Genomic DNA, 22,115 nt, shown 5'->3' on the forward strand with positions numbered 1-22,115 from the left:
CCAGTGTAAAACGATATGTTGTAAAAGATGCACGTGTGACATTTTTTGTCATAAACTTTGGAGCCTGTCGAGAACGTGTCTTTCACTAGGTGCATGACGCCATCGTCTGGCCACCCGTTTACTGTAATATCAACATCAATATCAACATTTTTAGACCGGTTTTTTTTGTGTGAAAAAAAAAAAAAAAAAAACAGTTTTCCAGGTTACAACATTATTTAAAAATGTAAAAAAATTAAGCAAGCGAGCGAACAAGAAAAACAGAAAGGACACATAAATAAATAAATTCCCATAAAAAACATGTAAATAGTAATTTTACAGCTTTCATTTTTCAAACGGTTTTTTATATATTGTTGAATTTCTTTAAAATGAAAAACAAAGGCTTACTTTCACTATATTTACATTTATGTGCACTAAATGTAGCAAGCAGCATTGAAGTTACTGCTCGGGGCGTCCTTACGTAACTTAATTAATATTCATGAGCTCGGCGTAGCGCCTCCGAATATGCGCAGTGACTCAACTGCGCATAGAGCGGAAAAACACAAACATGGCTTCTTGCGTTCGTCAGGCTCCAGAATTGTTTCATTGCCTCTCTTAGTTTTCGTCGCTTAGCTTTGTGCTGTCACAGTGATGTCCGATGGCAGCGAGTCCCGGAGATGCTGATGCTGATGAGCCGCCGTCTATGCTGTGGGGCCTGGACCCCGTCTTCTCAGCATACTCCAGACTCTACATCACCGACATCCTACAGATGAAAGAGTCCAGACAAGTACCTGGTAGCGTAAAATCAAGCTTTTAAACCCCGGTCCGTTTGATTCAGTTTATACGTTTGTCTTTAACTACACTTGAACAGAAATGCTATTCTAAACTAAAAGAAACACTACTTTCTAAACCCCCATGGTCGAGAAATAATTGTTTTGCATAAGAGGGAAAGTCTTCACATTGTTCGTCAGCTACTTGTTTATTTGTCAAGTTTTGTTTTTGAGTAATAATGCGTATATGATTTCCTGATTTCAGAAAGCTCCCGTATTTGACACGTGTGTGCGATGTTTTCTAGGTGTTTATTTCTACAAGACTCACCCAATCTTTAAGGTGGATGTACTGGGGACGGTTGTTTACAAGCGAGAGAGAGAAGATTTCTACTGCTATGGAGGTCTGGGGGGAAAAAAACCCCAAAACATGTTATTTATTATTGTAGCATTAAAGTGTAAACATTTTAGCATTGCTTTATAACAAATGTGGTAATAAAATATAATGTGTTATATTGCCCTGGAAACCATGTGACCCAGGACAGCACCTGGAAAAATGCACTTGTGCTTGTCTGTTCTTCTTAAACACACAGTAGATGATAGCACTGGTGTCATAAACTGTCTTTGTTGGAAGGATGAGAAATCGAGTGATCGAGGAGAATCATTTAAATGTAAGTTATGAACACTCTCACGCAACGTTAGTGCTGTTAGTAATATTTAACCAGCCAAAAAAAAAAAAAGCTATTTGAAATATGATGTTTAATGGACATTACTCCACTTAAAGTACTAATGCGGTGCTAACGTTAATGTAGCCAGATATCCTAGCGGACTCTCTAGAGGATTTAACATCGAAGATGAACTCAGACGGCTGAGGGAGGCTGAACGGAAGAGCGCCGTGCTGGAGATCGGAGAGCTGCTGAGGGTACGAGGAACCGTCAAAACCTCCAGGGATGTGAGGGAGATCAGCGCCACCTCCTTCTGTGAGTGAATGTTCAGGGAGACACACAATTTGTTTGTTCAGTCGGTTAGATTAAGCATCTTTGTGAAGCGGGCTAGTTAACTTAGAGCTATCTATCTGTAATTGTCACGCCGTGTTTAGGTAAAGTAAGTGATCCTGTGATGGCAGAGCAGATATCGCGCATGCTGGAAATGCCTCAGCTTTACAGAAAGTGCTATGATCAGCCCTTCCAGATGCCAGGAGATGACCTGGGTAACACAGAGTGAGTCTATCTATCTATCTATCCATCCATCCATCCATCCATCCATCCATCCATCCATCCATCCATCCATCTAAATGCTTTCTTTGCTCTTAAATTTTATTTACAGAGCAGGCGGTTCCTCACGTTTCCACTGTTTGCTTTCCCGGTCCGTTCTCACCCTTAAGGAGTTCTTCTCAGAGAAAGAGGTCGCCAGGTTTCGTTTATATGATGTGGAGTTCCTCTTACATCCGCTGATACAGAGTTCTTCAGCAGAACAGGTACCGGGCCTGACCACGACCTCCATCGTGTAGGCAGATTTTGCATACACAAAAGATGAACGCATAAAGACATCAAAGCAAACCGTCCTTGTTCAATGTCACTACTCTTGGCTGGAGTATAGCTGAATATAAGCGCCAGGAATAAGTTACGGTGGGCACGGCGGGGAGGATGTGTTGCGCTGTTTGACGGCAGCAGGGAGTGATCGTCTGTAGCACTTTTATGAGATGCTGCTAGTCTGGAGTTTCAAGGACAGCAGCATATGGTGATGAGAAGTATACTAATGAGAAGCCTAACGATATCTTCCTTGGTAGACAAATGAGAACGTGCATGGAATTTGCATTTTATGTAAATGTTCTTCATTTGTTGGAAGTTTTTTTAAGGGAGGCTGAATTGGTAATTTTGAATGATGCATGACAAAAAAATGTTCTGATTCATTGTTGGGGTGACTCATCCTTCGTAACGCATTTAAAAATGTTTGTTTTTTTGCCTGAAGGAGTCAGATCAACCCGGGACGTCATTTGCCATGCAAACTCGAAACCTTCTGAAAGAGACTCTGAGCGTTCTCCAGGATGAGGGTCAGATATTCCGGAAAATACGGACGCAGGATGAAGTCTACAACGTATGTGTGACGCGTACCTCTCTTATCAAGTGCAAAATGAAAGGGATAATGTTTTATATTTGCTTCCTGCACGTACTTTTTACACGTTTCGGGATTGTACCACTGGGGTTATAAAATAATATTTAATGTGGTTTAATCACAACAGAATTGTTATATAACGTAATAATGTCTGAAACTAGTATAAAATATAATTGTTTCATTAACTTGGCTGCTTCAGGTAACAGAGCAAGACAAAGATCTTCACACAGCGATCATGGATGTATTAAGAGAGGATACCAAACGGGAAAAATGTGAGATTATTTTTTTTTTAAAATTTGCATGCTAGTTGCACATCACGTTATTAATATTATTGCACTCTTTTTTTGGTTTGCATTGAGATTATTTTGTACAATGAACCATATAACTGATGTTGTTTTCATTTCATTTGAAGCAGTATTAATTTAAGAACGTATAATGACATAAAGAGGCAGGCATATTTATTTCAAAACATGCTCGTACATGAGTAGAGGACCTTCCTCATATGCATATTTTTTTGGCAGATGCTGAGAAGGGATGCCACGTCCTGCATGTTCTGTCCAGCGTGAGGCAGCGCTACAGCCAAAACCTGAGTCGAGAGGTGCTGGAGGTTGCCCTGACTTTCTTAGAATGCAATAGTGACATAATAAGCACAACAGAAGCGCACTACACTGTTTTGTAGCATCGTTTTTTTTAATTCCATAAAATATAATCAAAGCGTTAAAAAAAACAAGTAGCTGACAATCATGAAGACATAATATTAAAAAGTTGTTGTTGAAATCATTAAAGTACATTTCATACAAATTTTATTGTTTTTATTTATTTATTTATTTATTTTTTTTAAACCCCCGTGGTTCAGCATTAAAAGAGCACACAGATGTACGGTATTTTCTTAAGTGTTATTTTTGACGCCAGTTTATCTCTGTAGTAGATTAAACAAACTTTGAATAATTGAGTATTTGTACCCTTTAGTCCAAATGTTATAGCCCTGTTGAAAAGGTTTTAAAATAATAGGAGCTGGAAGCAACCCGTTTCCTTTCACTTCCATTATGCTGCAAAGAGTGTCCTGGGACTTTGTTGTTAAAGCTTCTAAGAATCCTTTCAGAAAGCTCCTAATTTATCTTAAAATTCTACATAGGATTTCTACACATATATATCCACACACACACACACACACACACACACACACACACACACATATATATATAGGATTTCTACACATGTGTATGTGTGTATGTGTGTGTGTGTGTGTGTGTGTGTGTGTATACACACACATTTTTTCCAGTTACCAAAGATGTTAGTGTACTTAATTTAGCGCTATAACATGTTGGAGATTGCATATCTCTAATAAAATGAGTCACAAACACGATATTAACCTGCACATATTAACTCACTGTCTTTTCTCTCTTCATGTTTTGTCAATTTTCTACACCGCTAAGGAAACTCGTCTATACTCCTCTAACAATTTTGTACCTTAAGACCCCTTTCAAGGATTTCACGAATTCCTTTTTTCTCCACCAGGACCTTTTCTCTAATTATAAGAGGAAACGCCCACATTTCTGAGAATTGTCGTAGAACTTCGTTACTAGGAGCGCTGAGATCTTTCACGAATACAGGCCCTGGGCTTTTACAGCAGGCGAGCTAAATGGGTGTTTGGAAGCTGTAGTTCCACTCCACGGCCTAAGGAGGTCACTGTGATCAAGTGGATACGTCACTGTCCGTGGACACATCTGTATCCGCGCGCGTTCGGGTCTCTCTGTGCTCGGTGGAAATATGAGTAACAGAAATCACGTCTCGCGCTGTCTGTGGTATTCTTAGGTAATGGAATAAATGCGCGGCAGACTTTGTTCGCGCGCGTAAACAGACAACACAAATGTATCCATTTATGGGTCGTTTTTCAAATGAGAGTTCGTGTCTGCGTGTCATGGCTCTATTACTATCAAGATACGCGACTGCATTCTTTTCTCACACAATAGCCTTTAAACAAGCTGAAACAAGCAAACAATGCCCGCTCTGTAAACCCCAACCGTTGTCACTTTCACAAAGGAGCACAGCGATATCAACGCACCGCACTCGTATTATTATCCCCCCCCTCCTCCCGTAGAGGCTCTTAAACTGCAACGGATCCCTTGTCAAGAAGCCCAGCCCCGTTGCCCAAATATCCCGGTGCGCGCGCGCGCTTCCTGCGAACGGACTTCGCGGTGAATGCGCCCCGGCCTTTATGACGCGCGCCGCTCACGTTTGAGGAGAACCCCCAGACTTCAGCTTCACTACTGTAGTCCACACAAAGGACGCGCTCGTGCCTTTATGACGCGTCGATCCGGATTCCGGAATGACACTGTAGAACGCGTCTCTCGATTCGAATTCGGCGGGGACGCGGCGGTTCGAGAACCCGCTCTGCGCTGTGAGAGGAATGGATACGGGGATGCGCGTTTCCTGCAGACGGATATAAGTTTTGCATGATTTATCACTCGATCTTCATTTCCACGTTACGTCAGGGGGGGGTGGGGGGGAAACAAACGGACTGATTAAACGGACGGACGGACGGGGCCGGGGGGCAACGATCGCTCGCTTTCATTGAGGAGAGGAACATCGATATTATTCGTGCGAGCGTCTTCGTGACTGTCCATTTAATTCTGTGGCTGTCTGGTTACTAGCCGTGCTCCCGAAGCCTCTGTTTTCACAATGCAGTTTAGGACAGTTTTGGATGTAAAAGTGGTGGATGTGGAGAAGAGGAGGAATCCATCCAAACATTACGTGAGTTGGCTACCTATTCACCTTGCGTCCTTCTCGAACCTGATGCTGAGATAGCTATAGGGGGAAAAAAACGCATCTGGATCACGCTAAAGAACATCGGGAGCAAATACGTCTTGAGCTGGTTCTGCGTTCTCCTACGAAAGTCTTGTTTTATCATTAGCCGTTAGAGTTGTCTTGTTTTTTATTGGAGAATACATAGCAACAAACCACAGGCGTCCGTTTAAGATGAAAAACAACAACAACAACAAAAAATAACGTGTAGAAGAGAATTACCTCAGATTAAACGCCCGTGTGAACCTACTATATTCAGTTGACAAATCAATTAGTGGGTTTAGATTTCTGTGTAGGGTTCTGCAGGTAGAGTCAATGGCATAATTAGCACAATAACAATATCGCAATAGCAATCGGCGGAAACGATACAATTATGCTATAGCTTGAGCACGAAGATATGTTACAAAACTATGCTGAGAATATTATTCGCATGCAATGAGCAGTGGCGTGCGTGTTTCGTTCATCTGTCGTCAAAAGTTATTCAACTTTCTGTCACACCTCGTTTCAGAGCAATTCAGGCCGAAACTTCGGCGACAGATTCTAGGTTTAGTGGCCCAAAGAAGTGCCCATATATGGCTGGAGCAGAAGCTTATATATTTCCTGCAAAAGATGGACTCTGCGGTTTGTTTTAAATATTTATGATAGCACTTCTTGAGAGCATATGCTAGGCCTTATAGCTCCACATAAATGCATTTGGGCCATTTTTCTCTAAATGAAAATCTGTACCATATTTTTCCTGAATAAATATACAGCTAATTCTCCAATTAATATAAATATTTAAGCGCACAATTATCAAAAAAGATGTTTATGTGTGTTTTCCATATCCCTTGTGCAGCCCGATGATCATGCGTGTTGTGACGTTGATCATCCAAAGTGCATCTAAATGAAAACTAATATAGAAACCTGTAAAGCTCATCCCGGCTTGAGTGCACACTGAAACAAAAAGGTGGCAGTTTTTAAACAGCAGCCGAATATTCTTTCGTTCTGAATTATGGTGCATTTTAACAGCCTTGACATTCGTCGGTAGTTGTGGCTTTTGTTTGGAACATCTTGTTTAACGCGGGCCCATTGTCTCAATCTCCTAACCGCGAGAGCTGTAGAGCTGTTCTCAGATCAGCATTAGTACATTACCCTGCCCCCATATAACTTCCACCGGAGTCATTTGCTTTGCCACAGATTCACTACGTTCTCTCCCGAGAGAGTGAGACTTCGAAATATGCATGGCCTCGTATCCCACAGGCTTCCACATACCCTGGAAAGAGAGTAAAAAAAGAAAAGCAGTTGTTCGGTCTCATTAGTACTGTTTGTCAAACAGCTGGGTATGCTTTCCATTGAAGAGAGAGAGAGAGAGAGAAAAGGAGGAGGGGAAACTTGAACCCACATGCCCTTGTTTTATTCCCCAGGAACGGTCTGACTTCCTCTCTTTGAAAGGAAGCCTTGCTTTATTTACAAAAAGTGCAAAAAAAAAACCTCCTTTATACACTAGACTGGCTTTTACTCTAATCTGGGACAAGTTTTACGTGCATCTGTGGGATGATAAAGAGTGTATTCACAACCGCTTCGGAAAAAGGAGCGCAGGTTTGTCATCATTAGTCAGCTGAGGATTTGAAGTAGGACCGAGTAAAAATAGGGGGTCATACGATGGAAAATTTCAGGCTTCCAGACAGGAAGTGAGCACTGAAATCCTCCTCCGAAGGTGGACGGAATTGCTTTTTATTATGTCTTTGTGGGAATCGCGTGCGTACGTGTGCGTGTGAGACATGTTTTCTCACACACTCACTTCATTAGCGAGCACTGGTTCCCAACAGAGCCCCACATGTCCAAAATGTGTTTGTGTGTGTGTGTGTGTGTGTGTGAACGTTACACGAAACCGCCTCGAGGCTCTCCCTAGACAATCTGCTGTCTTGTCAGCTTTTGTATGTGACACATTTCCTTAGCTGTTTCCATCTGTTAAATCCCTGTCATAGGCCACTACAAGAGGTTCATGCCACAACATGCCATGAATGATGATGGTTTGGCCCCTGTGTAATGGCTATTAATTTATTTCTAACACTTTAGTTCACCCTGAAACGACGATTCTCTCATCATTTGTTCGTCCTCCTGCTGGTCCAGATGTTTTCGGGTTTTCTTGTTTTCAGTGGAGCGCAAAAGGAGACGGTTTGAATAATGTTCATGCTGCTTTTTTTTCCATGTAACCGAAGCAGGTGATCAAGGCGATTTAAAAGAACCATAAAAGAATTCTGTGCGTTGTTCCAACTCTTTTTGAAGCTCATACAATGTCTTGGGGTCACAACAGACTTTATGCTTGTAGGATTAATAAATATTGTGGGTTTAATAAGTTAAGCTCAATCAACAACGTGTGTGGCAGAATGTTGATTGCTACAGCAATGAAAATTTGATTTGTCCTTTGTTTTATTCTAAAAATACAGTGGATTTAATTTGGCCACATTTTTGGTGCTTGTTTATTATCGTCTAGTTGTTCTCTCTATTGTTTTGAGGTTGTCAAGTATTTTCGAAATATTTTTGAATGAAGTCTCACGCTAACCAAGACTGAATTTATTTGATCAATATACAGTAAAAACAGGAACATGTTCTGATGGCAAAGCAAAACATACTCCAGTGTTGAGTGTCACATGATCCTTCAGAAATCAATTTAATATGCTGATTTGCTGCTAAAGAAACATTTCCTATTATTATTATCAAAGTTGTGCCTAACAATGGTTTTTTTTTTGCGGGAAACTGATGCTTTTTGGACATTTACGCAATTGGGACAAAACAAAGACACCGAGATATTCAGTCAGTGCGAGTTTCTTTTAGTTGAAACAGCTCAGACTTAGATTTTAGTCTAGGACTAGGCTTAGGCCTTGTCTGTGAAACCAAGTGTAAATCTTTTGTGACAATTTAAAAGTCTCTACCATCACTTCAGTGTCGATTCAGTGCATCTTTGAGAAATGAAACGTTTTCGTTTCTATAAAAAAATTCTCAGTCACCCCAAATGCCATTTTATGCATCCTGAGGACCTCCCCAAACGCCGATTAGCAGTAAGTGTTTAAATTTTTGGGTGAGCTGTCTCTTTAAACTCTCCCCCCTCCCTCCGTACCCCACACACATCCTATACCAGCGCTCGCATACATTCATGTACTGATAAATGGCTCCCGCTGCATCCTGCCTGTCTTCAATTTCCACGTTTTCATTTCCCCTCCTCCTCGCTTGTTCCTTGTCCAACACGACATCTCGGTGCACTAAAGCTCATTGCTTCTTTTTTGTAGAGTTACTGTCTGCCCGCCGCCAGTTGCGGAGCGAACGCTATTGCTTTCAGTGCAGCTTGATTACATCATAGAGAACAAATGATGCCAGAGCTGCTGGTGACAACATGTGTGGGCAGGAAGTGAAGCTCTGCCACAGTACAGCGGTCTTCATGGGAAATGGCTTGCTCTCTCATATAGTAACTAATGACGTAACGTCATCCATAAAGAGAAATTATCCCACCGAGTGCTTTCCTGGGACGCTTTATCAGAACTGCATCACGGTTTCAGTGCATTCTAATTGTTTCTAAGTTGCTTAAAACGACGTGTTTTGTGAAGCACTGGGCCTGGCTTTCTCAAAGGGTTCTATGATGAAAGATGGGATTGTTGAGGGGGTTTGAAAGGCCATGTAGGTGTAATGGAGCTGAAAACTAGCAGTACAGTGTTTACTCGCTGACAGTTTCATCTACACATCATTCGTTACACCATTCAGATCTGGCGGAGGCTGTTCGCTCCCATCCGCGAGTGTAATAATCAGAATCCGTCGTATGATATTTGACCGTTGGCAGATTATCAGTTTGTTACAGTGAGCGAGCGGATGATGAATGTGTTCCCGCTGTCGCTTGTTTTTTTGAGATCCAGAAGAAGTGGCTTGTCCCAGGTTGCTCTGAAAGGCCAAAGGGTTTGGCGCTCAAAGTTGACGCGCATACGCTGAGTGGACACTTTTTTTTAATCTGCAGCTTTTCAGGAAACGCCGTTCATTCAAGTTCCACTTCCTGTACCGAGTCCCTTTTGAAGCAGAAATGTGCATTTGCATGTAGGTAAGAGGGTGAAGAGGCGCCGGCAAAGTGGAAATGACCACAACAAAACGCAAAGGAAGTAGGGAGAGAACGAGCGTCAACTGCGTTTGTTCTTTGGATCACTCTGTTGTTCAGTGAGGAGGATCAGAAAGCTACCTTTCATCTTTTGCTCTCTCTACCTTGATCTACATATTGTTTAATTAATGATTTACAAGTTTATCACTTCCTGTGGGAAATTCCCTTTCCAGAATCCCATTACCAGTGGACCCGCCTGCAGTTACATGGCTTAAACCGTGCAGTAAATGCTCACCCCTTGAGACCTGGACTTGGAGCTATTGCCAAATTTGCTGTGATAGGAACGCATTTACTGTACTTAGCCTTTGAGTTTGTGGGTCTTGGTTTCGGTCAGTGTGTTGTTTGGGGCTATTTATGTTTCCACTAGTCTTTGTTCTGAGTACTTTTTATGAGAACATGCACCATATGTTGTGGGTTTTGGCAATTAGGAAAATTGTAGTTTACAGAGGGACAATATTATGAGGTTTCACCACCTCATGAAATATGATGGCTGTCAATCTATTCCCATTTGACTGTGTGCAGTTTATTCATTTTATTTAAAAAAATATTTTTTTACTAAGCACATAACTAGCACGAAACATAATTTCCAACCCATTTCACTTTGTAACATTTTCCAACACCATCTATTGCATTTATGGTTTTTTCAGAAGCTAATGCTTTTGTAAATATATATATATATATATATATATATATATATATATATATATATATATATATATATATATATATATATACACACACACACACACATAATTTGTTAACTAACTAATTTAAATAATTATATGTTGTTTTTGTATTTTACAGTTTGCACCAACAATACTTCTCATTAATGCCAGTAAGCTGTTTTTTGAAAGTTTTTAGATTTTTATGAATTGTAAGTTTATTACATTAAATAAACTGCCCAATGCCATAGAAGAGCCTTTTTGTCTAAATGGCTCTATAAAGAACTTTAAGAACCTTCCTATTTCACAAAACGTTCTTTGTGGCAAAAGAAGGTTCTTCAGATTAAAAAAAAAGGTAAGAATTAGATTTTTTTTAAGGAATCTTTGACCAAATGTTTTTTGATGGCAAAGCAACTGCAAATGGTTCTTCTATGGCATCGTTGTGAAGAACCTTTTAAGCACCTCTATTTTTAAGAGTGTACTATCAGTTGTGGACCCCGGCTTAGGTGACGTCATGTATATTTGCCTTCTGCAACACATTGTGGGTTTGCTTGGTTTATTCAAAATACAACAGTGCATGGTATAAAATCCTAGATCACATAATGTCTAGACGTCTTAAAACTAGTTGCTCAGCACAGACATGTTGCTGCTTTCACATCATAGATTTTAACTCTTTAACCAGCTGAATAAAATGCCATTTTGTGGCTATGAATGCACCATAGTTGGAAATATGGTAGATGGATAGCCTTTTATGTGTCTCTTGAAATAGTCTCTTAAGGCGGGGTTGAGTTACTTAAGTGGTGAGGCCTGTACTTTAAGCCCCACCAAGACTTCAGGCTTAAAACCTCCTCATCCTTTTCTTATGACAAATCTGAAGACAAGACGACTGCTTTTCAGTAAGTTTCTCTGGCTTTACTTCTCATTCGAAATCCTGCTTCTCCTTTTATATCTGAAATATGTGTCTCCGCTGGACATGCTGAAGTCTGTTCTGCTGATGTTAATCTAATCTAAGGAAAGCTTTGGTTTTTGATGAGATGCATAGTTTTGTTCTTTGAGTTTGGTCTTAGGAGAGTGTTTGTGCTGACTGATTTATTTATGAGCAGTAATAAAATGTGTGCGGCCAAACCTTTGAAAGTTTAGTTGGAAGTTTTCAATCAGCGGGCGAAGTGCTTTGTTTGCTGCCATGCTTTGAAGATTATTGTTGATTCTGCGGGTAGCTATTGAATTACTTGAAGAAGGCTTTTGTGTGGCATCTCTGCATCTCATTGGAGACAGAATGAGGGTTTTCTTCTCGCAAATGACAAGAGAGAATGTAGACTAAATTGTCGAATGTGCTCTTTTGCTTATATGCATATTCAGTATCTCTGTGTCGTTCAGAAATACTGCTGCTTTGTCTTAATCTTGTACCCTGACTCCATCGTAGGAGTCCTAATTTGGAAGAGGGAGGTCTCCATTGTGTTATGTCTGTTCTTTTATGTCTAAAGATTTTGAAGAACACTTGAAATCAGGATTCTTTGTTGTGTTCTTTTTAACAACATCAATGAATATAATCAGCCCAATCCCAGAGAACAGATGTTATAGGCCGAGGGAACGTTTTATTGCCCAGAGTTTGACCTTTCTTAGATCAAGACTCTTCATGGAATTCTCATTATTTAAATATCTACTTCCATATTTGTTTTTTACAGTTGCTTCGGAGAAATTAATGCACGTAACGTTGGGTTTTGAGTGAAATTGGTGAGAAATGTTTGAGTACTTGTATTTTAACAATTTGAGACATTGTTTATATTCTATGCCTAGAGATGGCCCATTTATTTAATTTTTGTCTAGACCGGACAAAAAATAAAAATGAGAAATAGGGCCGTCAAACAATTAATCGAGATTAATCACTTCCAAAATATATAGAAATATTTAATATTTTTCTTAAATGTTATATTTATACAAAGTACAAACACATATATTATGTAAACACTTTTCTGAAAGTGATTAACTGATTAATCGTTTGACAGCCCCAATGAGAAATTAACTTAATGGGTAGTTACCTAGTTTTTGATTTCAGGACTAAGGAAAGAAAGATTATTTGGTAGCCCCAACAATAGTTAACTAACAACGAGCAATACGTTTGTTGCAGAATTTACTCTTTTGTTGTTTTGTTAGTTCATATCAATTAATGTGAACAGATGGTTAAAGTGAAATTAATTATGTTAACGTTTTAAGAAAACACTGATGTAGAATCATTGATAATTATGATGTATGATGTATAATTGATAATTATTTAGCATTATTAACAATTTTAATTGTTTCTACATTTTAATATATTTAAAAGACGTATTATTATTGCTGTTGTCGTATTACTTCAGTGGGCTAAAGGAACAACCGAGTGAGTTGGACTGAGTCAGTGCAAAGGGCAGAACAGAAAACACTAGTGTTTCATTAGCAATGTTCAGTCAAAGACCTTCAGGTATTTGTCATAAAAAAAGGTCGATAAAAGGTCAGAAATATTGTGAACATGGTTTAACATGGAAGGTTCAAAGCTGTCTGTTTAAAAGCTATTTTGGCTCTCTGGGACGGTGAAGTTGCTCGTGATATTTTGGGCGTGGGCTTTCAGCAGTCCTGTTTTCCACTGTGGTTGCCATGAAGATGGTCTTAGAGATGTGATGAGTTTGCATCTTACACACACACACACACACACACACACACACAATGATTGAGGTCATCTCCGTGGTGAAATTACATATTACAGTTGGGCAGAGAAGGGCAGAATCAGCAACCATACATGCCGGTCCGGTCAGGGGTCTTTAAATAACTCCTGTAGGAGTTCCTCACACACACATGGAGTATCTTTTTAGCACATGCTTTCAAAGAAAGCCTCTTATGCACTCACACTCTTTTCCAGGCACGGTGTGTGATAAGCATGTATCTGTTTGGATAGCTGCACAAACACTGTGGGAAGCAGCGTAAGGCGATTTAGTCAAGGCTGTTTCCCAGCATTCTGCTAACAGAGGAGGCACTTTAACCTGGCGCAATGCAAATACTCACAAGCATGTAAGCCGTCTGTCTCGCAGCTCAGGTCAGAGCCTCCTCTGTCTGTTTCTCGCTCTCTCTGCAGCTCCACCACAAACATCTGCCTGTTTCATATGATAGCAGTCATATTTCATTACCCACAGAAAATCTGATGCCGCTTCCCACTTTATGGTCCATGGCATAAGCGTTGATACATGACAGACTATGGAGATGAGGTAAATCAAACGATTTGCTTGTCTAATAAACCCAGCCCAGACTCAATTGTGCTAAACTTTCTGTCGCAACAGATGCCTCGCTCTCTGTGTGCTCAGTACTCTGGGTTTACTACCGTTCGAATGTTTCAGAAAACTGGAAAACTTTCTTTTTTTTTTTTTTTTTTTTTTTACCATTTAGAACAATCTCTTCCCTTTTAACCACAGTCACCATAGTTACTGCAAGTACTGTTACTGTAAAATTTTTAACTGAGGGCAATGTCAATGATGCCTGCCTGCGCAAAGCACCACAATGTGAATAACTTGGATATGTGTAAGTTGTGTGTATATTTTTATTTGACATTCTGTATTTTGTATTTACATTGAGATCTAGAATTATCAATGCCACAACAAAGTCTAACAAAACAATAAAACGTTCAGAAAAAAGGGAAAAAGGGTCTCTTGGGAAAAAGAACCACGGTTTTATTAAAAAGTAAAAGTGTAAGAACCGTGATTTTTCAACAAGCTTAGGCTGATTTCAGCACTTTTTTTTCAGTAGGGAGGTGCAAAACTTGGGGCCCCAGTGCCAGGGGTGTTAGCATGTTGCTATGTTGTTTTGCTGAGTGATTATAGTCCCTTGCTAGTTTTTTCAATGTTAGTACTGTTTTGGTAGGTGCAAAACTAGGTCCCATAATACAAGGGTTGTTAGCATGGTGCTATATATGTTCTGAGTGGCATTTCTAGGTGCGAAATCTGATGCCACAATGCTAGGTTTTTTAGCATGTTTTCTGGGTAAACGTTAGAGCTTTTCTAGGTGGCTTGGCCATTTTTTTAATGTCTATGGCTGCTGGCTGCATTTACCTTATTATAGCATATTATTTGAGAAGATGGCCATTTCTAGTGGTATCCGAAACTATAGTGGGCATTATCAAGTACGCTCATTCAATCCCAAAATGCAATGACTAGTGTTCAACTGAAATGCAAGCCGCTGGAGAACACCAATGCACTGGGTACGTCGAATGAATTCCTTTTTCTCGCGAAATATTGCCGCCCACAGCACTTTTGTTGTGCTTGTTGTCCGAATTCACTCATTTTCATTCACTCTTTTAAAGGAGAGTGGAGTAATACAGAGAACAGTGAACGAGATTATAGATTACAGCCAATATTTTTGGCCATTTTATGACTGACCAGAAATGTCATCGTTTAGATAATAGCACACCTCCTCCCAAAAAGCTACACAATTTGTAGCACAAACATGACAATTTAAGAATTTTAATAGTAAGCTTTTTTTTAAAAAAAGAAGAGCAGCAGTGATGCGTGCCTGAGCAGAAATCACTAATAAATAGGGTAACTTGAATTCTGGTGGTTACCATGGTAAACAGACATGCAATACTCTGCAATATGGAGCAAAAATGTGGCAATGTTTACTGAGGGATTATCTTTTTCGCATTTATGGACAAAATAAGCCATTTTTTACACACAAGCATTACACATACTATTGTGCTTCATGCAGCTTCTTGGGAGCCGATCACTAAAGATCACAGCAAAACTCCAAAGCTGTTAGATCCCAAGTGTCACAAATACAGCTTCCAGACACTTCTCTCTCCAGGATCAGCTCAGACATGCTGCTCACAGCGGAGAAGACCTTGAACAGGTTTGACGTGACTGAGTTTAGACCCTGGAGAGGTCGTTGTCAACACACTGTCCTGTAGCTCACAATTGGTGGGGCAATTTATTTGAAGGATTGATGCTAGAGAGCTGTGGTCAGAATATCATTCTGAAATGAGCCTGTAATATATTGACTCAGTAGATGCAATGAAATGTGCTAAATCCAAATCAAACGTCTTACAAATGTATATCGATTTATTACAGTTTTATGGACTGTTTTGATTGGCGCTGGAAGCTTTAAAAATGAGACTTGTGAATTATTTGTTAACTTTTGTTTTAGTGAGACTGCAAGGAGGTGTGATCCATTATAAATAAACTGTGCAATTTTCCTTATTTATTTTTTTCTGTATTTATTTTAACTTTTAGTAATTAGTTTTAATATTCTGCTAAGTACTTCAAATTAAACTTAAAGGAACACTCCACGTCTTTAAAATAGGCTCATTTCTCCAACTCCCCAAGAGTTAAAAAGTTGAGTTTTGCTGTTGTTTTATATTTATATTTTAAGTGATAAACCCCCTAAACCCTAAGTACGAGCAGATGAAATTTTATATACAATATCATCCAAACAATAGTCTTTATTAGAAGTGGTTTTAACATGACTGTGTCGAGAAAGACTGATTACGTATGTCCTGTGTTTAGAGGACAGAGGAAGCTGTCCCATCCACTGCTGAGAGGGGTGCAGGGCAGAGGCACCCTGCAAGTGTCCCATCCGGGGGAAAATTCCTGCGAACAGGAGTTCCCCTCAACTCTGAGCGCACGGTTCCGCGTGATGTCATATTGTCTGTTGGTGGCCTTGTGCAGGAACGAAACGTCTGAACTTCTGTTGCAGGACAATAGAGCTTGGTTTGTTAGGAATTGTATACGTGCCGGAAATATTTGTCCCTGACTATACAGTGGCGTTTCCTGAACAGTCGGTGCTGTGAAATGACATCTCGTTCTTGGGTTAAACTTAAATAAACTGGATTAAATAAAATACATTTTAACTGCTTTCTGAGCGTAGCGACTCGATTAGCTGCAGAATAAATCGTATAGATTCTAATGGCCTTTCTTGACTTTGTTCTCTTTTCAGGTGTATCTCATCAACGTCACATACTCGGACTCAACGTCCCACGTCATCTACAGAAGATACAGTAAATTCTTTGACCTTCAGGTAAGCTTTCTTAAGTTTAACACTCTTTCTCTCTCTGTCAAACTTCTCTTGCCTTTCTGTATTTTCTTTTCCTCAGGTAATGGGTATTTACCTCAGAATTGAGTTTAATGTCTTTTTAATGTCAGTCTAATGCAAGCCAGGGCTACGTTTACACGCCTTACACTATTTCTCATTCGTTCTCACTTTTAAAATGTGCTTTATTAGCATGACACATTAATAATGGTGCATTTTTATTCCCAAAGCAGTGGCAAGTGGCAGAGGAGAATGAATAATAAGGAGAAGAAAGAATGTGATATGAGTCTAATGCTATTTAATGTAGCATGCGTTACAGGCTGGAGCCGAGGGGTTATGCTGAATGACATTTATGGGTGTATTTTACAAATTAAAGTCTAACTCTGAGACAGAGCTCTCAGGATAGCGCCGCCAATAACAGTATTTGCTTTGGAAGCAGAAGGGAGAAAAGACGGCGTTCACACCCAACCCTTCAGGTGCAGCGGGCCCCTCTGTAAAGTCTGGAAGAAAGACTGTGTAGGGTTGAGATGACTTTGCACATTTAGTTGCAGCGTAAGCATGTGTCTATGAACATGTCTGCACAATTGGTACAGTACCGGCTTATTTACATTGTGTCTATAGCTATATGAAGTTCCATAGCATCGTCATGGTTTTTGGAGATGTATAGTGGTAATATTCTGTCTTTTTGGATTTACACCACTGTTCAGAAGTTGAGGTAATAATATTTTTATGCCCTGCATTAATATGATGATTGTTTTTACAGTTTAAAATAACAGTTTACTATTTGAATAGCCTACTTTAAAATGTAGTTTATCCCTGTGATGGCCATATTGAATTTTCAGCATAATTCAGTGTCACATGATCCTTTCGTGTTCAAAGTGGATGTCAACTCATTTTTTTAAATATAAATCTTTGAAGAAGTTATCTTTATTTTCTTTACTGTCACATTGATTTAATGCAGTCTAAAAGCGTACTGATGCTTTTTAAAACTAATTTAAATAATCTTAGCAATGTAAATTTTTGACAATGTACAATAGTAATACCATATATATATATTTATATATATTTATTTATTTTTTAATGTGTAAACCGTAGTATTACCATATTTAATGTTTAGGATATGTACAATGTCAAGACCTCTTTTAATAAGGTAACAAGGCTGTTCTCCAGACAACAAAAGTCAAGAAAAGTAATAAAACAATAGAAAATCTGGCTATTTTATCAGATTGAAATTCCTTTTTGCGATTACAATCTCTGTAAAATACATAAACCCTGTACTGGGCATGCCTCATAACACTTTGAGGTAGTTTGAAGTAGTGTGTATACCATGGTATTTGATTGGGAACTATGGCATATTATTATACTATCGACATCTGTACAGTTTTTGTTAGGGATGCATTTGTGTGTAGGGGTTCAGGGCTCTTTATGTCCATCTACAGTCTGTTGAGGTGATTAGTCTTCTTTCTCAAAGACTCCAGTGTTTAACGGAGGACTAATGGCGGCCATGTTGTGTACTGGGTGAAGTCAAAGCCTCCATTGATAAGCTGAGACTCAGTCAATCAGTTCCCTCCTCTTGAGTTCCTGCCTCTCCATACAGGAACAATAACAAACACAAGGAAAAGGGAAGTGCCTTTTATGAGACGTCAGCAGATGTTTTAGATCATTCTAGCAATGTATAAAGCACCTGATTGTGCTGACTCTGCTTACCGGTACTAGTAGTTGAGTTTGGGTTTCTAGTTGCAAATAGTAGTTTCTATGTAAATACACAAATATAGGTTTGGGTTTGTGTGTTTGGGACAGCGCTTGCGAGTGCACTACTGTTCAAAGGTTTGGATTTAGCAAGATTTTGAAATAAATGATGATTATTCAAATAAAAATAACTAACTAATTTATTAGGGATGCACTGAAGTGAAAATTGTTGGCCGAAGCCAAAGCCGAACAAAATGAAACACTGGAACGAAGGCCGAATACCAAACATGGGCTTTTGCATTTTACCCCATATATTTACCCTTTTTTTTTATCATTGAATAAATTAAACAGCCAAAATGTGTTTTTTAAAATAGTTTTATATGGCTTTTCAAAGAAATAAAATCTATTACAAAACAAATACCACTACAAATTTTTAAAAATATATTATTAAGACCCCCCTTTTCAATCAAGCATGTATTCTTACTTTACAAATAAATGCAGCATTTCTTAGCAAGAGAGAAGAGAGTTCTTTTAAAACATTGAAAAATATTACACATCCCAATCTGAACGCTATGTGTGAGTGTTATAACACATGTATTAATAGAGCTGTTGTAATTATTATTATTATTATTATTATTATTATCATATTGTCTTACTAATTTATTCCTGTGTTTTGGGTTTTTATTTTCAGCTGTACAATTTTGGTTGCCGAACATTAGGTGCATCCCTAAAATGTATTCATCAATTTGATACAACTGGTGCTATAGGGTGACACAGAGTAGAGAAACTGTTAAATAAAGTCTTTATTTTTGTTTTCATTGTGCATAAAATTCTCATATTGTTGTAGCTTCATAAAATTATGGTTGAACCCCTAAAGTCACATAGGCTGTTTTAACGATGTCGTTGTAATGATATGTTTCAAATAAAAGCTTTTCTTTTGAACATTCTATTTAATATAGTATTTTTTTTTTGCAATATAAAATTTTTTACTGTATTTTTTATTAAATAAAGGCAGCCTTAGAGAGTGTAAGAGTCATCTAAAAATGACTGACCACAGCAATTTTAAAGCGATTTTCCATTAGTCATGTATATGTACTCTAAATGCACATAGAATCAATAGTAATGTTCTGAATGCTATTTACCACATTTAGCACTGTGTTCATCTCAACCACAACTGAGGCTCTCATTTATTCAATCCCCAAAGTTACTCTTATGATGTTATCAATACCTACTTGCAACATATAGACTGTAGCATGAATAAAGCCAAATGTTGTGGTCTGAAACAGAAGAATACGGAAGCTGTTTGGTAAAAGTGCCTGTGGGTGGTTTAGTTTTGTATTAGTACAGTCATCAATCCTTAAGTTCCCATTATCTTTCGGCGTTGCTGGTTAGCATTAGCGTTGTTCATTGTAGTTGAACTCCAAGTTAGAAAAGCGAACTGTGCTTAAAAGCTTCCCTAACACACCGGCAGCTGGTTAAACACTATTTTACCGTTTTCTAATGCTCCACAGTTCATTTAAAACAAAATCAGTCATGCTGGCCAAGAAAAAGGCCTTGTGCTTTCATTCAGCTAATTTTCTGTTAGCTGAGTCGAGGTCTTTAGTTATCCAAACACACGTGCAGACTCAAATGTACGACATCTGCAAGTTTGGCCTTAATTGTACCTTCACAAACGCTATCATATTCTGCACGTCCTTTAATTATCCCGAACAGACATTTACCATGGTAACTATAGTTTACAGCGAAAGACCTTACCATGCAGTTGATAGAGCAATAAAACCGTGGTTAGGCTGGTACTGTATTTGCCTTGCCAGAAAAGATTTTGAAAGCCTCCTACTCTGTTTAAAAGAGACGCCACAATAATTTACGATGCTTTTCCTGTAGCAGTATAACTGCAGGAACTGTGCTAGTTTGACAGGTAGCTATGGTAAATGTTTGGAAGGGATAAGCCATCCGACTTATCCTTATTATCAGCACTAACTGTGGAAATGTTGTAGATTCCTGCTTAATAATCTACTTCATTTTTATTATAACAAAGGCAGATGCAGTTATAGTTCAAATGTGTTTAAGCTTCTATTTTTTTAATAAGACATAACATATTGGCGTCTGGCAACATTGCTGCAAAATTATATTATGCTGCTACTTGCAAAGTAATGTAGTTATAATAATATAAGTATGTGAATCTGGCAAAATATTGTTCTTTTGTTGCAAGATTAATGTCCCACCTTATTTGAAAATAACATACCAGCTAAAACCAGGTGCGCTACCGAGCAAGTTTACTACTACTAAAAAAATGCATTATGGTACAAGCATAATTATACAAGTATAATTCAAGGAGCTGTAAAAAAGAAAATCTGCCCTGTAATCATAATTTGTGTTCAAAAGGTTGCCACTAGTGAATATTCCTTTCAGCTAAAAACTAGTGATTTGTATGTATAGGTACATTTTTTTACCGTTGTACTTGGAAGAAAATTGTTTTGTAGAAACATCTAAAAGTAGTGATGATTGTTTTACCTATGGTTGTCCACAGCTAAACTATGTCTATTATGCAAGCACTATGGTCAGTTTTCTTAAGGGGTGGGTGTATATTCTTGGATGTATATTAGGAAGTGCGTATTGTTTGTACTTGTAGGTTCTTGTTTGAAGTTTCAGGTTTATTTTGTCCTGTCTGGTCTCTGTGGAGCAGCCACCCACGGAGCTTGTGTATAGCAAACTCAGAGTACATAAAGGCCGTTTTAAACCGCAGACTAGTAGCAATTGCGTGATTAAAATTAAAACTTGCATTTGTCTCAAAGCTTGGAGGTTGGTTAGAGTGGATTCTTTAGACCAAATCTAAGGCCTCTATACCATTTGGATACGCAGGTACAGAACAAATTATTGTGAGAAGAATGTTAAGAGGTGAACTCAGCAGAGAGGTTGCTCCTCTCTTACTCCTAGAGGAGGTGGGTGTGTCTCATTGTCGAGTGATCTGGCCATGCTCCAGTACTGGAGTACACTCAGGTCTTCATCTTATCGTACAGCACTGCAGAGTCCTGACATCTGCATAATGCGGGAGGTGATTCATCCTGGATTTTTGTTCCTCACTCTAAATTTGTGCTCCTTTTTAGCCTGTATTTTATCTGGAAGAAGGTGAGAAATTGAAAACGGTAAATGGTACAGTTGTTCAGAAGCTGGGAAAAGGGTTAACAAACAGTTGGTCTGAAAGGGTTGGGGTACTTGATCAGTCATCCGTTAAGTGGCTAGTCAATTCTTAGGTTAAAACTGGATTTCTTTTACATTTTTATCTGTATCGGACATCCTTTAAATGGCATGAATTTAGAGACATAACCTTTACCCAAGGGTTTTAGCTTTCTAACAGCTTATTAATAATAGAAATGGGAAAGACAGCACACTGAAATCAAGAAGTGAAATGAAAAGAAATATGAAGTCAAAACAAAAATGTATTATTATTTTGTTACTGTTTCATTTATTGTATTATTTGTTTATATTTTATTATGAATATTATATATAACATGCATTAAATTAATGAAATATGACAGTAAATATGCTTCTAATGTTACAATAATTAAATTTTATTGTATCAATGTAACATTTTATTAATCAACGAATCCAAAAAAGGTATCATGGTATATCACCATATTAGTATGTTTTCTGAAAGGTCATGCGAAACTGACGACTTGACATGAATAAATGAGTTATTGTAAATGTTAGAGTTATAAATTTTTGATAATATTTGAAAAGGTTGCCATTTAAAAAAATGCATCCTTGGTGAGTTTATAAGATATTTCTTCTAAAACATAAAAAATAAAAATCAGGGCTTCCATACGAGCAACTAGTTGTCTAGTCATTCAAACAACCCACTGATACTCTGTTTTGAAAATATGTAGGTTTGCAAATTCTAGTGAGGAATAACCCCCTTTTGCTATAAAATGAAAGCCT

At 38.5% G+C, this 22,115-nt stretch overlaps 2 protein-coding genes across 8 annotated transcripts in view; both read left to right on the forward strand.

Moving 5' to 3' along the window:
* The first annotated feature begins 505 nt into the window (after positions 1–505).
* Positions 506–4,224, forward strand: stn1 (STN1 subunit of CST complex). 2 transcript variants are annotated; one of them, XM_043244368.1, is made up of 9 exons: positions 506–770; positions 1,052–1,147; positions 1,337–1,414; positions 1,556–1,723; positions 1,843–1,963; positions 2,070–2,220; positions 2,715–2,840; positions 3,058–3,130; positions 3,380–4,224. In XM_043244368.1, the coding sequence occupies exons 1-9, from the start codon at positions 635–637 to the stop codon at positions 3,535–3,537; spliced, it is 1,107 nt and encodes a 368-aa protein (XP_043100303.1). In that variant the 5' UTR covers positions 506–634; the 3' UTR covers positions 3,538–4,224. The 2 variants fall into 2 exon arrangements, with proteins under 2 accessions (XP_043100303.1, XP_043100393.1); XM_043244458.1 differs by having other exon boundaries at positions 1,340–1,414.
* Positions 4,225–5,025: 801 nt separating this feature from the next.
* Positions 5,026–22,115, forward strand: part of sh3pxd2aa (SH3 and PX domains 2Aa) — an 83,149-nt gene continuing 66,059 nt past the window's right edge. For 4 of the 6 annotated variants that reach the window (XM_043239630.1, XM_043239976.1, XM_043240236.1 and 1 more), the window contains exons 1-2: positions 5,026–5,612; positions 16,395–16,475. In XM_043239630.1, the coding sequence (XP_043095565.1) occupies positions 5,541–5,612; positions 16,395–16,475 (153 nt within the window). In that variant the 5' untranslated portion in view covers positions 5,026–5,540. The remainder of the gene's footprint in view (positions 5,613–16,394; positions 16,476–22,115) is intronic. The other 2 variants (XM_043239715.1, XM_043239891.1) reach the window with 2 other exon arrangements.

This window comes from Puntigrus tetrazona, chromosome 1 (genome assembly GCF_018831695.1).
Source record: "Puntigrus tetrazona isolate hp1 chromosome 1, ASM1883169v1, whole genome shotgun sequence".
In the NCBI taxonomy this organism is placed as follows: domain Eukaryota; kingdom Metazoa; phylum Chordata; class Actinopteri; order Cypriniformes; family Cyprinidae; genus Puntigrus; species Puntigrus tetrazona.